Genomic DNA, 15,979 nt, shown 5'->3' with positions numbered 1-15,979 from the left:
AACTCATGTGGATGTAGTCTACATTCTAGCAGGGCCCAGCATGTAACCTACCGGCTTCTGCTGATGATGACCGGTCTGTTGATGCTTAGCAACATGATTGTTATGTTCCTGTGTAGCCTATAGGGTTGCTTTTAATGTGTTAGTATAGTCATATAGTCTAGGTTAAATGTGAATTTACAGATACAATTTTAATATCTAGACTAGCCTACTGCATAAAGTTATCAATTTCTCACTTCTTTTCGTTTCACAAGACAGAACAAAAGTTGCATAGGATTAATATAGACCAAAACAGCATAAAATGACTCAGACCTTCGACTGGATAAAACGGCATTCTCTGTGGTCTGGGTCAAGGTGAATTGATGCAGGTTAGAACTAGAAGGCTGCTTATTGTCTTTGGCCAGAGTCCCCCTGAGAGAGGCCCAGCTGTACGATGAAGCAATGGAAAGATACACAGTGGTCCTTTAAAAGCTGGACAGAACTCATCTGGGGACACACTCAACAAGACACAGGTAGAAGACCGAGCCTCGCCCACCCATCTGATTTTGTCGTTGTTAATGTATGTTAGTTTATGTTGGCCATGATGGTTGATGGTCATTAAGATTTTATTGAAAAACTTCAACTGACAGTTTGGCGTGTAGCCTACTTGCCCATAATCCACAGTCAAAATGAATATGTTGGAAAATGTAGTTTTTTGAAATGGGACATGTTAAAATAATACAGTTCTTTTAGCAGATCTTTTTAATATAACTAATAATCTACCCCTTTTTTCAATGTGCTTTTCAAATGAAAAACAGTGTTTTACTTGTCTATCAGATTAGGGCCCAATCCCATTTCTCAGGCTAGTACAGTGGTTCTCAACCTTTTTTCAGTGATGTACCCCCTGTGAAATATTTTCTCAGCCAAGTACCCCCTAACCAGCGCAAAGCATTTTTAGTTGAGAAAAAAAGACTTAAAACAGAGCACTGTGCCATCAGTGTCTAATTTATTAAATTTTGGAACTGATAAACACATACAAAATTCAAACATTTGGAAAAAAAACTAAACTAAAAGACTACATTTATTGCAAATGATTCAAACTAATGTAGTGAAAACAGTGACCATATAACCATTTAAAACTATAAAATGAACCATTTAAAACTCCATTAATATCCAAAACTAATTTGTATTCTCTCTTGAACTATAAAAAGATTCATTTTATGAACTTATATTTTCCTAAAATATTTATTAAATAATTTTTAAAGTATTTTTGCATGGATTCTACTTTTTAGATATATGTATATTTTAAAATCTCACGTACCCCCTGGAGTGCCTTCACGTACCCCCAGGGGTACGCGTACCCCCATTTGAAAACCACTGGGCTAGTATACCAATAGACCAATGGATTGGTTGACACGCCAATCCTGATGCTGAAAATCACAAGAGATCTAACCCAAGTGAAAGTGCTGCTGCGCCATCTATGGTCCATGCTGAGAATAATCCAAGTCGCATGGGCTCAAATGCCCAGCTGTTGGTGGACCACTGAGTAGGGTCCATACATTAGCAGTGCCCTGCATGTAGCCTACCAGCTTCTGCTGATGATTGGTCTGTTGATGCTTAAGCAACATGATTGCTATGGTCTTGTGTAGCCTATAGGGTTGCCTTTAATGTGTTGGTATAGTCATATAGGCTATAAATGTGAATTTACAGATACAAGTAATATCTAGACTAGATATACATTAAGTTGTGTATGGTTTCATTTCAAAATACCTGCTGGTTGTGTACATTTATAAAAAATATGACTATAAAATAAAACAGTGTTTTCTTCAACGAACTCATCTTTAGCTGTGTTTTTCCTCATTGGAAATAATAACTTGCCATTCCCCACAACAACTGCAGTTTGTTGAAATGGGACATGTTAAAATAATATGTTACCACACTGCACATATTTGTACACATACTGTACATATCTGTCTATACGGTTCATAGTGAATATCCATGTTCTGTTTTCTATAATATTACTGTTAATAAACTCTGCATCTATTATTTTAAACCATACCACTTTTTCACTGCATATATGTTATACACCACCTATCTATAACACATTGCACTTTTCTGCTTTTTTTGCACTTCTGGTTACAAACTGAACTGTGACACAAATTCTTATAGTTCTATAATTCTAATATTTCTTATAGTGTAAGCAGATCTTTCTGATATAACTAGTCATAATCGACTCCTTTTTTCAATGTGCTTTTAAAATGAAAAACAGTGTTGTCTGTCTGTAAGATAAGGGCCAAGCATTTCTCAGGCTAGTATACCAATGGATTGATTAACACGCGAATCCTCATGCCACATAGCCTGGAAAAATCAAACTCAATATTCACAAAGTGAATAGAGTCTGGTGAATCTCAATTGGGAAACGTTTCCAACACTTGCATCACGACGAGCACTAACTTTGAAATAATTGGTCCAGCCTTACCAGTCACATTGATCAGAGATTCCTAATGTAGCCTAGAAATCTAGACGCACCGGATGTCGGTCTGGTTCGTCAGGCTAAACGTTACTTCCTACTTCGCCTAAACTTTACAAACTGTCAATAAACTGCATCAACAGTCAGGAAACAATGTATGTGGGTCTACCTTTGCTGAAAATAAATTCCTGCATTGTTCCAACTACATTTTTAGACGTTTGCAGGTGTCATTGCTCTGTTTATCACAATAAGTTTCAGTTTCGTCTTCCCCTCTCGTCGCTGATTGGCCTGACATATTTCTTGTCTGAGGGAAACGGTTATGAACTATGGAGTTTCAGACTAGATCTCCCTGAAAGAAGATCTAGGTGGGCGGGGCCAGGCTACATGGCACATAGCACATATAACCAAAGTAAAAGTGCTGCTGTGCCATCTATGGTCTATGCTGAGAATAATCCGAATCACATTGGCCCAAATGTCTGGCTGTTGGGGGACCACTGAGTACACTTTTAGGTGATCCTAATCCCCCCCCCCAAAAAAGGAAGGCTATCCCTTATTTATTGCATTTATCAGATGACTAAAGCCCTGCTCTTTCTCAATTCCATTGTTTCAGTGGGGGCTTGTGCCCAAGGGTCATGTTGGACTGGGTGGAAACTACCGTATTTTCCTATAAGTCTCACTTTTTTCATAGTTTGGCTGGTCCTGTGACTCAGGTGCAACATATATATATTTATATATATGTTTTTTTCCTCTTCATGACACATTTTTTGACTGGTGCGACTTATACTCCGGTGCGACTTATAGTCCAGAAAATACGGTAAGTAGGACAGACTACCAAGGGTTCCAAAGGGGATGAGGGCCACAGTTTAGAAACGGCAACTCATGTGGGTGTAGTCTACATTCAGTAGGGTCCATACATTCTAGCAGTGCTTCTGCATGTAGCCTACCAGCTTCTGACTGGTTTGTTGATGCTTAGCAACATGATTATGTTTCTGTGTAGCCTACTTAGGGTTGCTTTTAATGTGTTGGTATAGTCATATAGGCTAGGTTAAATGTGAATTTACAGATACAAGTTTAATATCTAGACTACCTGCATTAAGTTATCAATTTCTCACTTTTTTGTTTATTTGAACAAGACAGAACCAAGGTTGCATAGGATTAATGTAAGCATAAAATAATAGTTACTGTGAAATGATAAAGATTAATCTTTTATCTCCATACATGTTTTAAGTGATTTGAGTTGTGGGTTGTGTATTCAAGTTTGTTTTTAAGATGTATCCAATTCATCATATCAACAAACAGTGTGGTGTTCAGAAATGTTATTCTTGAAGACAATATGATTATTGTAGCATTAATCAAAATATGTAAAATCTTGTTCAAAAGGCAAAAAGTAGGTTAGGGAGAAATTAAATGATTTTGAAGCTTACTCACTAAATTGTGTTAACACCTTAATATAGACCAAACAGCATAAAATGACTCAGACCTTCATCAGACTGGATAAAACTGCATTCTCTGTGGTCTGGGTCAAGGTGAATTGATGCAGGTTAGAACTAGAAGGCTGCTTATTGACTTTGGCCAGAGTCCCCCTGAGAGAGGCCCAGCTGTGCATGAAGCTATGGAAAGATGCTGTACACAGTGGTCCTTTAAAAGCTGGACAGAGGTGGACAGAACTCATCTGGGAGCACACTCAACAAGACACAGGTAGGAGACCGAGCCTCACCCTCCCATCTGATTTTGTCGTTGTTAATGTGTGTTAGTTTATGTTGGCCATGATGGTTGATGGTTGAAGGTCATTAAGGTTTTATTGAGAAAACTTCAACTGACAGTTTGGCGTGTAGCCTACTTGCCCATAATCAACAGTCAAAATGAATATGTCGGAAAATCAATGAAAGCTTTGTTTGATGTGTTGTACATTAATGTATTTCTCTCAGTTAGTTTCTCGAGCCCGAGCTTCAACCCTTGACTGCCCTGAGAAGCATGGCATCTTCCTGCATCTTCCTGCCCCTGGGCCTCCTTGTCCTGTCTCTGCTGTGTGCTGCTAATGCTGATGTCTACGTGTGGGGCCTCCGTGGCTACGGCGTGCAAGGCGATGCCTTCGGTAATGCACCTGATCCCTTCGTCAAGGTATACTGTGGCAGTACTTTCGGCGGCATGACAGAGTTCATAAAAGACAATGCCAACCCATCCTGGAGTGCAGACTTCAGCTTCCGCAATGGGAAGGTTGGAGACACTCTGAAATTGGAGGTGTGGGATAAGGACATGAATTATGATGACCATCTGGGAAACTGCGTTACAACTGTAAAAGCCGGCAGCTACAAGGTGTCTTGCAACTTTGGTAAAGGCGTTTTAGAATATCACTACAGCCTGTGATTGTTGTCATCTTGCCACTGATGGGTTTTTTGTCTGGAGAAGCTGTGGCTTACTAAGTTGTGAAAGGCTATGGTTTCATTTCAAAATACCTGCTGGTTGTGTATAAAAAAGATGACTATAAAATAAAATAAAATAGTGTTTTCCTCAACTGGTCTTCAGCTGTGTTTTCCCCACAACAACTGCAGCATGTTGTTTTTTTAAATGGTACATGTTAAAACTAGATGTACCGCATAGCGGTACAAAATATGACCGCCGCTCAGTCCTGTACATCCGTTCCGCGAAAATAAATCACACTTCAATTTGTCTCCATCCTTTACTCCATCCCCCACTCTTGAAACTTTTGTGTATGCTTGTTTGGCATGCCTGAGTGTGTGTGTGTGGCTGCACAGAAAGTAGCCTACTGGTGCTGAAAAGGTGAATAGATTGTAGAATAGCCAAAGAAGATGTAGCATTGTTATAAAACCTTTAAAATCTCTAAACAATCACAAGTAGGGCAGTTCATCACAGTTCATCCATTGCAACTGGATTGATGAAAGGTCACTTACACCTGTAGGCTACATTGTATTTGGGAAAAGCAAAAGGTATCAGCATCATTTTTTTTATTTATTTATTTATTTATTTATTTATTTATTTAAAAACAAAAACATCTCTCAGTTCCATGCCGTTTTAAACAGCTATCAAAAACCAAGGTCATTTTTAGATGGATGGATTTTTTGTGAATGTTTCTTCTTCTACATAAGATTTTAGTCATCTTTAGTTCATGTGATACTTTATTGTCAATGCACAAATTAAGTAACAGTAGTCTGAAACGTTATTGTTAATGCACAAATTAAGTAACAGTAGTCTGAAACGAAATGCTGTTTTACATCTAACCAGTGGTGCAAATAACTGACATGTCCAAATGGGCCTTGATGAAATGCGTCGCTAGACTGTTCATACACATTTTAACAGGCCAAAGTTGAAGAGCTGTTGTCCGTTATTGTTCGTGCAAATATAGGCTGATTCATGTTCCCTTGCATTGTGTAACTGAGGTCCATGGCTAGTCTGGCTTTCATCAGACCAAGCTTTTAAGAAATCAAAAAATAAATAGCGAGCAGATCAGGCTGGGTTCACCCAGCCTAGTCCATAGGCACCCGATATTGTTTAATTTTCCGATTGAGATATCCACGCTCTGGCTATTCTAAATGCAAAAATGCATCAGGGAGTTATGACAAAACTGTAACTAACAAACTAGATCCTAATAGAAAGCTGTTAGCTTCTCTAAGCTACAGGTAGGCTTATAAGGTAGGCCTATTTACAACATAAATTGTCAATAGGCTATGCTGGCGACACAAATAAAATCTCCTTTGGAAACCAATGGCTTACGTCTTACAGTATCAAGCGGACTTAAACTGCCATATCGTGGCGAAAAATTTTAATAAAATTCACGCAGCTCCATGAGTCAAGGAAAGCGCGAATGAAGTAGCCACTTCTAAATGGGACCCACTACACAGTAGCTTAAGGTGTGTTGCTAAAGCAGCCATAATGAAATGAAGGTGCCTGTGTGTGTGTGTGCATGTGTATATGTGTGCACCGCCATCTACAGGCCAATGAGTGTACAGCCCCCCCCCCCCATGGATGAAATTCTACGAAACTTGTCATACCTGCAGAGAATGCCAGGTCAATCATACACATAACATTTGGTGCAGTTCTGAATATCTTAACTGAAGATAGGGGCGATTAAAGCAGAATAATATTGCATTTTCATTTTTTACCGGGGGGGGGGGGGTGCAAATCACAAATGAGTGATTATGGGCCAAGTTGATGTGGGCCCTTGAGACCAACATACCATAAAATATTCTTCATCCTCAGTGCCACGGTTCAGGTAGTTATTTAGGAAAAACTGCTTTTTTTGTGGTTCGGGGGGCCCAGCACGGGGGGGGGAGTGCCTAGTCCATTGTAGGCGCCCGATAGAAATATTGTTTAATTACAGTGCATGAAAATGCACTGTTCTGTTATCCGAAGTCTTCTTCTTCTTCCCACCAAATTTCTGCGTCTAATTCAGCTTTAACCGTTTAACGCAGAAACTTCATTCAAACTTTGTAACGTAGGTCTTGAAAAGGACACATGGGGAATGTATTTTTCACTTTTGTAAACTTATTTTGTAAGCTTATTTTTCCCCATAGACTTAACATGGGCTGATGACATCACAATGGGCTAATTAACTTGATTTGCACCTGTATCAACTTCCAGCTGCTCACTACTAAGACCCATCAAAGGGCCAGTTAAACTGATTGCACCTGTATCAACTGCTTTCTGCTTAACTAGGCAGACTCTCTCTGTGTCTCTCCATTCTACAAGGATATAAGGCACATTCCATCCAACTTTCTATTCATTCATCCTCTTCAAACCATTCACTCATCCACCCATTAAACTATCCACCAACATCCATTAAACAATCTGCCTATCAACATCCATTCAACTTTCTGTCTATCAACATCCATTACACTATCTAAATTCAACTTTTAAACTATATACTCTGTCTCAGGCTTTAAGCATACAATCTGGCTCTATTAAGACTACAGATTCTGTTCCTATTTCCTCTGCCCACAACTGTTTCAAAATAAATGTCCTCACTACAATAATTCACTATTAAATAATTTAACTATTTAAACTACTCAACTATTTAACTGTTTAGACATTTCAACTGTCAGTTGTTATCAACTATGACTCCTGCCAACTGTTTCCAAATAAAAGTTTGTTTTGCATTTTATGTTAATATACAGTATATTTATATTTTCATGCACTGGTAATTTCCTCGAAATTACATTTTCTAGTTAACTTGATTTGCACCTGTATCAACTTCCAGCTGCTCACTACTAAGACCCATCAAAGGGCCAGTTAAACTGATTGCACCTGTATCAACTGCTTTCTGCTCAATTAGGCCAACTCTCTCTGTGTATCTCCATTCTACAAGGATATAAGGCACATTCCATCCAACTTTCTATCCATTCATCTTCTTCAAACCATTCACTCATCTACCCATTAAACTATCCCATCAACATCCATTAAACAATCTGCCTATCAACAACATCCATTCAACTTTCTGTCTATCAACATCCATTACACTATCTACATTTAACTTTTAAACTATATACTCTGTCTCAGGCTTTAAGCATACAATCTGGCTCTCTTAAGACTACTATTTCCTTCGCCCACAACTGTTTCAAAATAAATGTCCTCACTACAATAATTCACTATTAAATAATTTAACTATTTAAACTACTCAACTATTTAACTGTTCAGCCATTTCAACTGTCAGTTGTTATCAACTATGACTCCTGCCAACTGTTTCCAAATAAAAGTTTGTTTGGCATTTTATGTTAATATACAGTATGTTTATATTTTCATGCACTGGTAATGTCCTCGAAATTACATTTTCTAGTTATTCTTCCCACCAAATTTCTGCGTCTAATTCAGCTTCAACCGTTTAACGTAGAAACTTTGTTCAAACTTTGTAACGTAGGTCTTGAAAAGGAGACTTGAGGAATGTATTTTTCACTTTTGTAAACTTTATACTTTTTGAGATATTAATAAAAATCAAGCTTATTTTCCCCCATAGACTTTGTATGGGGACTATGACATCATAATGGGCTAATTAACTTGATTTGCACCTGTATCAACTTCCAGCTGCTCACTACTAAGACCCATCAAAGGGCCAGTTAAACTGATTGCACCTGTATCAACTGCTTTCTGCTCAATTAGGCCAACTCTCTCTGTGTATCTCCATTCTACAAGGATATAAGGCACATTCCATCCAACTTTCTATCCATTCATCCTCTTCAAACCATTCACTCATCTACCCATTAAACTATCCCATCAACATCCATTAAACAATCTGCCTATCAACAACATCCATTCAACTTTCTGTCCATCAACATCCATTACACTATCTACATTTAACTTTTAAACTATATACTCTGTCTCAGACTTTAAACATACAATCTGGCTCTGGCTCTACAGATCCTGTTCAACTATTTCCTCTGCCCACAACTGTTTCAAAATAAATGTCCTCACTACAATAATTCACTATTAAATAATTTAACTATTTAAACTACTCAACTACACCCCCCCCCCCCCCCCCGCGACGTGTTCGCCCCCGGTTTCAGAGCTATTCTAAAATGCATAGAGGGAGTTATGACAAAACCGTGACTGTTAACAAAGGCTAGGCCTATTACACAACATAAATTGTCACTAGGCTATGCTGGCGACCCAAATAAAATCTCCTTTGGGAACCAATGGCTTACAGTATCAAGCGGACTTAAGCGGTCACCTCTTAGCGAAAAGTTAATAGTTTTGCATATCAGTAGTAGCCTAATACATTTCACGCAGCTGTGTGAATCACGGAAAGCGACACTTCTAAATGGAACCCAACCCACTGTACAGTAGCTCAAGGTATGGCTAAAGCAGCCATAATGAAAGCGTTATCATTGTTTGGATACTTCACACACACGTGTTTTTTAATCGCATAGACTACTACTACCAAGCTGGAATCAAAGCACATAGACTCCCCTCTCACACCCTAAACACGCACTTCGAACAAACAAAAAGTGTCTCAGTCTCACGGTATAGCCATAGGCAAAACTGTATTGGACCGGTGTAACGTTGGTACTAAATCATCCATCGCAAAGAAAGATCTTTTGTAGCACGTGCAACAAATATGTGTAGGTACAGCCCTGCCCTGGATACATCTCTCAGCGTGCGCTCTAAAACATTTGGTTTAAATGGAGATGTAGATCACGGGTGCGTTAATAAATCTACATTGCGGCGAGTTGACACAAATTATTCACTTTGACGAATTTATGTAGTTTCAGTTCTAGTTACTTTACTTTGAGCCATGCTCTTCCTTACTTGAATCACCTTTGAAAATAGAGGATTGAAGTAGCGTATATGGGTGTTTGGGAATGAACATTGACTCAGATGCTTTTTGAGACTTTGAGCTAAATGTCCCAGCCCGGTGTTTAGGATGCATCATCAGGTTATCTTTTAGGTAGCCTATATTTTCCATTAGAAAACCATCACGTAGCGAACGTGTTGTGGCTAACTCACTTAGCTCCTGTTAGTAGCCTAGGTTATGGTTATAAGCAAATGAGATGACAGTCGAAAGATGCAATTAGTGCTGTTATCAATGTTCTTGGTAGCCTATAACCGCATTTATGGTTTTCTACAAATACATCAATAATCAAATTTGCCTCTATCACTCAACCAATGCTAACGGTAACATTATTTTTACCTACTCTAGGCTATTGATATAACTTAAGATTAACGTAGCCTACCTGCAGTAAAAACCAAGCATGTCCGATAAACATTCGCAGATTTATTTCGGCTTCAAGAAGAAATGGGAATTACATGTCATGCAGAAATCATCCTACCCTTATCAGACGTTCGCAGCGGTAAACTACAGTCCTTGTAGGAAGCATAGTGTCTTTCCAACCCACTTTAGATTAACTTCCAACAAAATTACGTCTCACTGCAACGATTCGCCACCTGGTGGACAAACGACTATGTGACGCTGGAAATGCAGCCAAATTATTATTATGATGAATATTTGGTTTTCCTTTAATCCTACTGAATTTGTAATTATGTATCGGCCGTTGTAATGGCCGATACTGATGGTATGTGCGTACCTGTGTGTGTGTGTGCTAAATGTACACATAACTTAATTTTTTTAGACCCCCCCCCCATGGATGAAATTCTATGAAACTTGGCATACCCCCAGAGAATGTCAGGTTAATCATACACATAAAATTTAGTGCAGTTCTGAACATCTTAACTGAAGAGAGGGGCGATTAAAGCAGAATGATATTGCATTTTCATTTTTTACCAGGGGGGTGCAAATCACAAATGAGTGATTATGGGCTAGGTTGATGTGGGCCCTTGAGACCAACATACCATAAAAATTTCTTCATCCTCGGTGCCACGGTTCAGGTAGTTATTTAGGAAAAACTTCATTTTTTGGGTTTCGGGGGGCCCAGCGCGGTGGGGGAGTGGCCCTCGGGGACCAAACGAAATTTTTCCATAAAAGTCTAGTGGGGCTACATACCCACCAAATTTCATGTGCCCCGGTGGTTCGGTGTCCCGGGTATCGTTGACCAAAAATTCAGGAAGTAGATGACGGGGGGGGGGACTTTGACAATCCCTATATGACCGCTTCTCTAGCGGCGGTCATAATAATCTACCCCTTTTTTCAATGTGCTTTTCAAATGAAAAACAGTGTTTTACTTGTCTATCAGTATCAGATTAGGGCCCAATCCCATTTCTCAGGCTAGTATACTAATAGACCATTGGATTGGTTAACACGTCAATCCTCATGCCTCCTTATTGAAGAGCCCAGAACATGAGAGATGTGGGTATAAAACCAGATATAATCACAGCGATACAAACAGAAGTGAAAGTGCTGCTTCAATTCTACAGTAATCAAGTCTGAAATATAAGCATTAAATAGCGTAATCAAAGGTCTGTGGCTGGATATAAATTATTAGTGCATTGTAGAATAGGATCATTTAAAGCATTAAAACGTTATTTTTAGGTGCATGATTGTCAAAAGGCACTGCTCAAGGTATTTCATTCTTATACAGATTTCATGTCCATTTGATATGCAACTTCTGACGTCTCATTGTGTCTCCTAAACGGCGGATGTCATGGAGAGTCACAGCCCAGCAACCACTGAGGTCCAGTGTGGACAAAGGAATGTCCATGGCCACTAATCGCGACACAGTTGCCATGGACACATCAGAACGTGCCAGATTCAAGTCCCGCAAGTGTTGGAGGGCAGGGCTCTGCGAAGCCCTCATGGGGATGGCAGGGTGATCCAGCACCAGACGGAACACAGGGTTCAGGGGGCAAGGAGCGGCGACCAGCGAGACCGTCTCCAGTAGGGGTGCTCCCCTCAGCAAGGCCCACAAGGCTCCCTTCAGAGATCGCCAAGACATGGGGGTCCTTTTCTGCCGCTGATCGAAAGCAAAGCTAACGAATGAACATAAAAAATAATACATGAAAAAAATGCATTTTCACCTGCAGTGAATTTAAAGATTACACAATCAATATTGTTTTTAGCCTAAGAACTTATACATATTTGCCATGTAAATATCAAAATCACTTTAAATGAATAATTAAAACATTAAGTTAAAGTGCTTAAGTTCAAGTGATTGGAGAATGTTTATGACAGTATGTTGTAAGGCTCTCTCAAATCACCATGCAATGCTGCTGCTTAACGACACCCAATATGTTCACCATTTAGATGCATTGCTTCCTATTGCATTTCTCCCTATTCCAACCCAAAATGAGGCATACAATTACATTTCAAGAGTTCTGTAATTTGTATACATGTGAGCTATGTGGATGGCTATCTCTGCATTCTTCTGACACACTTTACTTACTTCAGTGCCAGACAAGAGAGACGAGGAAGACAGGGTAAGGCATGAAGGTCTTCTTCCCTGTCCTCCTCTTCACTTTCCTCTTCCTGGTGCATTCTGGGAGGTTCCATGTGAATGGTTAGTGTTGTCAGCTGAGGACAGGAGTGGAGAAGGCGCAGAAGGGGGTCAAGTCCGTCCGCCCGCACCCCCTCCAAAGTGAGCGTCGTAAGGGAGGCGCCGACAGCTGCTACGCTACGTGCCATCTTAGACAAGGGCCCTGGGAATCTCAGGGTGAGGCTCCGCAAACTGGCCGACCACCTAGCCAGCACCCTGGCCAAATGGTCACCAGACACGGCCTCTTCCTCCTCGGAGTAGTCCAGTGTCAGAACAGACAGGTCAGGGCACAGCTGCCCTAGGGGACCCAGACTTCCAAATGATACTCCTTGGACTTGCCTAAGACGCAGCGTGAGACAGACCCCCTTTAAACTGTCTTCTTGTTGCACTTTCAGAGCCCCGTTGCCCCTTGTGTTTTCCGAAGCCATCGCACCTGTGAAGTCATGGCAAGCTCCTTCTATCCCGTTAGATTCTCCCTCGTCCTCATCTTCACTGTCCTGAATCCATAAACAACTGTTTGTTGCTTCAGACAGAGAAAAGCTCTCCTCTTCAGCTTTATCCATGCCTGTGACATTGTCACCATTGCCTCTCTCTGTCCACAAGTCCCTAAAGTCAGGCATCTGTGTGCGGCAGATGAACTCCTCGACCTTATGAAAATCCCCATCCCGGAGGAGCACACAGGCTTCTCCCAGGGCCTCCAGGGCTACTCTCTCCAGCCAAGGCAGGCTGAGGAGGAGGAAGGCTGCAGTGGCTTGCCCGTCCTCCTCCCACTCCCCAAAGCCGATATCCAGGGCGAGCAGGCTACGGAGGACTGGCAGGCCGGGACTCTGGGGGTGCTTGGGGGAGAGGAACAGCAGGCTGACAGGGTTCAGGTGGTGGCAGCGGCTGACGTCCAGGTGGCGAAGCATGGGACACTGGGTGGGTAGTGTCTGCAGGACCCGGACGTCACACATGCTCCCGGCCAGACTCAGGGAGCGCAAGTTGGCCAGAGACCCCAGGAGCTCCTGCAAGACTGGGGAAGAGACGCTCACTCCGCCTCCGAGGTCCAGAGACAGCAGGGCCTGGAGAGAAGTAGAAGTCTTTGTTTAATGTCAAACCGTTAAATGCAAATTAGAGGTGTGCATTTTCATTTCTGAACTTCCTCTTTTAGTACATAAGGTCCATTATAGGTAAGGTACAGTGCGGGAAGGAACTGGATTTGTAGCCTACAGACCTGGTTAGCTTTATGCAATACAAAGCTTAATATGATCATTACAAATAAACAAGTAGCATTATGCAATGCTTTTGTGCTTCTGTGTAACAATTCATAGAAAACACTTCTTGTAGTCATAAAGTTGAACATAATAACTTCATAGTGTACACAGCTGAAACGCTATTGCCAAATATCCTATATGGATTATGCCTAATCCTAGACTAAAAGCTTTTGTTCTCATATTTCTAGTTTGTTTTAGTCTAGGACTAGGTTGAACTCATGTATGGGACATAATGTTTAAACATATGAGAAAACATATTTCACATACAAGTTTCAACATGTCAGAATTTGAAGCTATTACGGTAATCATTGGATCTGTCTAAGATGGGCCATGAAGACTGAGTGCTGGTAATTACCTGGCAGCGTGCTCCAATGATGGCACACAGGTTGGATGTTACCAAACCAGTGCAGCGGCCCAGAGAGAGGTGACGCAGCTGGGGAACCAACATGAGGTGCAGGGCCGCCCGGGTCACTAGCCGTCGTGATGCCAACAGAGACAAGAGCTCCTCTAGTAGATCTGAGGCTGAAATAGGAGGATCAGGATTAAGCCCCATTTGCCTGATACCTTCATACAACTGAGAAAAGTATGGACACACACACAGGGACACAACTGATGAGATGAAACTCACGTAGCTGGCTGAAAGGCCCCATGATGTATCTGAAAAAATACTGATCCATGTAGTTTTGGGCATAGTCACGGACCCACACATCATTCATATTTTCTGCAATACTCAGGAGACACAGCCTTGTTAGTGTTGCATGGTGGTCACTATCTTTAAACCTGCATTTCCTCTTCTTTACCACTCGCTTTTCACCCTCTGTTTTCCCCCTTGCCTCTGATTGACGAAAGAGAGGCATCTCAGCAGCTTACTCGGGACAGCTGCTGTTAAATGACAGAGCACAGACAGAGCTAATGAAGTAGGCTTAAATCATTCTTTGCATTATTAACACAGTAAAATGACAGACAGGCAACCAGAGTTGCACTGGAATCTGGACAACACACCACCGCCGACTAGAGCTGCAAAAGATACAGGAAGTCATTCATTTTTAATGGAAGCCGGCTTCTCTCAGCTGTCAGGACGCTTGTCAAAAAGTACGGGAAAGCTTAATGTCTAGTAAACGGGCTTTGCTTTATGCTTTGGCCGCTCTGACGTGATAGAAGTTGCTGAATGACTTCCTGTAACGTTATCTTTTGCAGCTCAAGTCGGCGGCGGTGTGTATGAAGCCGAAAAGCATTCACACAGGTATAGCACTGGCCATAGATTTCCCTCTGCTTTTGTGCACCAACCATAGACTTTTTAATATTCGAATAATGTTTAGCTAATGTGTGGAATAGGTAGCTTTAAAGTGATTCGTTCAGCGTAAGATAAAGCGACCAGACATATTCATACACATCTGATTAGCAATCAGATGTGAACTTTCAGCTCTCAGATCAGATCATCCGGGTAGAGTAGACGCGCACCCTGACTTCTGCTCAGACATTTACGTCTGCGGTGTAATCTATGCTTCTCATTATTAAAGCCAATAATGATGCGGAAAGATGAGCATATAATGCACAATGAGTAACTGATTCATGGATTTTATACATAGAACTGCCTTACTGTTGTCTCTTCTCTGTGTCTTCTTCTGTTGATTTTATTGACAGTTTGCAGTCATACCGCCATCTACTGGACAACATTGTGAACACCATTATGTATGTATTAGGCCTTGAGTGATATTGACCTGTGCATGGATCAGTGTTGCCAACTTAGCGACTTTGTCGCCATATTTAGCGAGATTTCAGACCCCCCAAGCGACTTTTTTTGTAAAAAGCGACTAGCGACAAATCTAGCTACTTTTTCTGGCGTTCTTGGAGACTTTTTGAGAGTCTGATGTGATGGCATGTATCGTCCCTTTTTACTCTTATGAGTGAGCAGTGAGTTCGGCTGTGCTGTGTAAGAGTCTCATGCCTGTTTCGTTTGTGAATAGGCCTTTATCACGGCAGCCCACGGGCAGCTGAAGCAGGGCTGTTCAATTTCCTGTTGGCAGGCAAACCACAGGTGTTCCTAAAAACATTAACGAGGCCTCTGGTTGAAGTAACTGTGGCCGAATCTGACACTTAATTAGAAACACCTGTGCTCACACAGGAACAGGGCTGTTCACTTCCTACTTCGGCTGCCGTGATAAAGGCCTATTAGCCTACATCGAGTTCGCCCAAAGCGTTTGCCCCATGATTATAAAAGTAATGACTAGCCTATGTAGTATCAGCCCATGTTATCCACGGAAGTAGATGTTCTATAGATCTAACAGCTCAGACAACGTTATTGGAAGGTGCAGCAACTTCGGGTGAGATTAGAACCAGAGTCAACGAGACGAGAGCAATGACATGATGACAGGGAAACAGGGACACGCTTTCCTGCACCGTTC

At 41.2% G+C, this 15,979-nt stretch overlaps 2 protein-coding genes across 2 annotated transcripts; one reads left to right on the top strand and one right to left on the bottom strand.

Moving 5' to 3' along the window:
* The first annotated feature begins 500 nt into the window (after positions 1-500).
* Positions 501-4,897, top strand: LOC121715921 (perforin-1-like). The gene is made up of 2 exons (XM_042101968.1): positions 501-509; positions 4,379-4,897. The coding sequence occupies exon 2, from the start codon at positions 4,421-4,423 to the stop codon at positions 4,811-4,813; it is 393 nt and encodes a 130-aa protein (XP_041957902.1). The 5' UTR covers positions 501-509; positions 4,379-4,420; the 3' UTR covers positions 4,814-4,897.
* A 6,065-nt stretch (positions 4,898-10,962) lies between these two features.
* si:ch211-214j8.12 (uncharacterized protein LOC100000539 homolog) lies at positions 10,963-15,530 on the bottom strand. The gene is made up of 5 exons (XM_042102098.1): positions 15,175-15,530; positions 14,203-14,456; positions 13,930-14,096; positions 12,232-13,382; positions 10,963-11,818 (listed from the first exon to the last, which is right to left on the bottom strand). Exons 2-5 carry the CDS (start codon positions 14,429-14,431, stop codon positions 11,434-11,436), a joined length of 1,932 nt encoding a protein of 643 aa, XP_041958032.1. The 5' UTR covers positions 14,432-14,456; positions 15,175-15,530; the 3' UTR covers positions 10,963-11,433.
* Between the last annotated feature and the right edge of the window lie 449 nt (positions 15,531-15,979).

Source organism: Alosa sapidissima, chromosome 8, assembly GCF_018492685.1.
Source record: "Alosa sapidissima isolate fAloSap1 chromosome 8, fAloSap1.pri, whole genome shotgun sequence".
NCBI lineage: Eukaryota > Metazoa > Chordata > Actinopteri > Clupeiformes > Clupeidae > Alosa > Alosa sapidissima.
This window is presented reverse-complemented; position numbering and strand designations above follow the sequence as displayed.

What these genes read in the sequence shown, in the direction of transcription:
- LOC121715921 (XM_042101968.1), top strand. Translation starts at nt 4,421, where the DNA reads ATGGCATCTTCCTGCATCTTCCTGCCCCTGGGCCTCCTTGTCCTGTCT.
- si:ch211-214j8.12 (XM_042102098.1), bottom strand. Translation starts at nt 14,431, where the DNA reads ATGCCTCTCTTTCGTCAATCAGAGGCAAGGGGGAAAACAGAGGGTGAA. An exon ending in GGGGCCTTTCAGCCAGCTAC is followed by an intron (nt 14,097 to 14,202) that starts GTGAGTTTCATC and finishes CTCCTATTTCAG; the next exon opens with CCTCAGATCTACTAGAGGAG. An exon ending in CTCTCTTGTCTGGCACTGAA is followed by an intron (nt 11,819 to 12,231) that starts GTAAGTAAAGTG and finishes TTCATTCGTTAG; the next exon opens with CTTTGCTTTCGATCAGCGGC.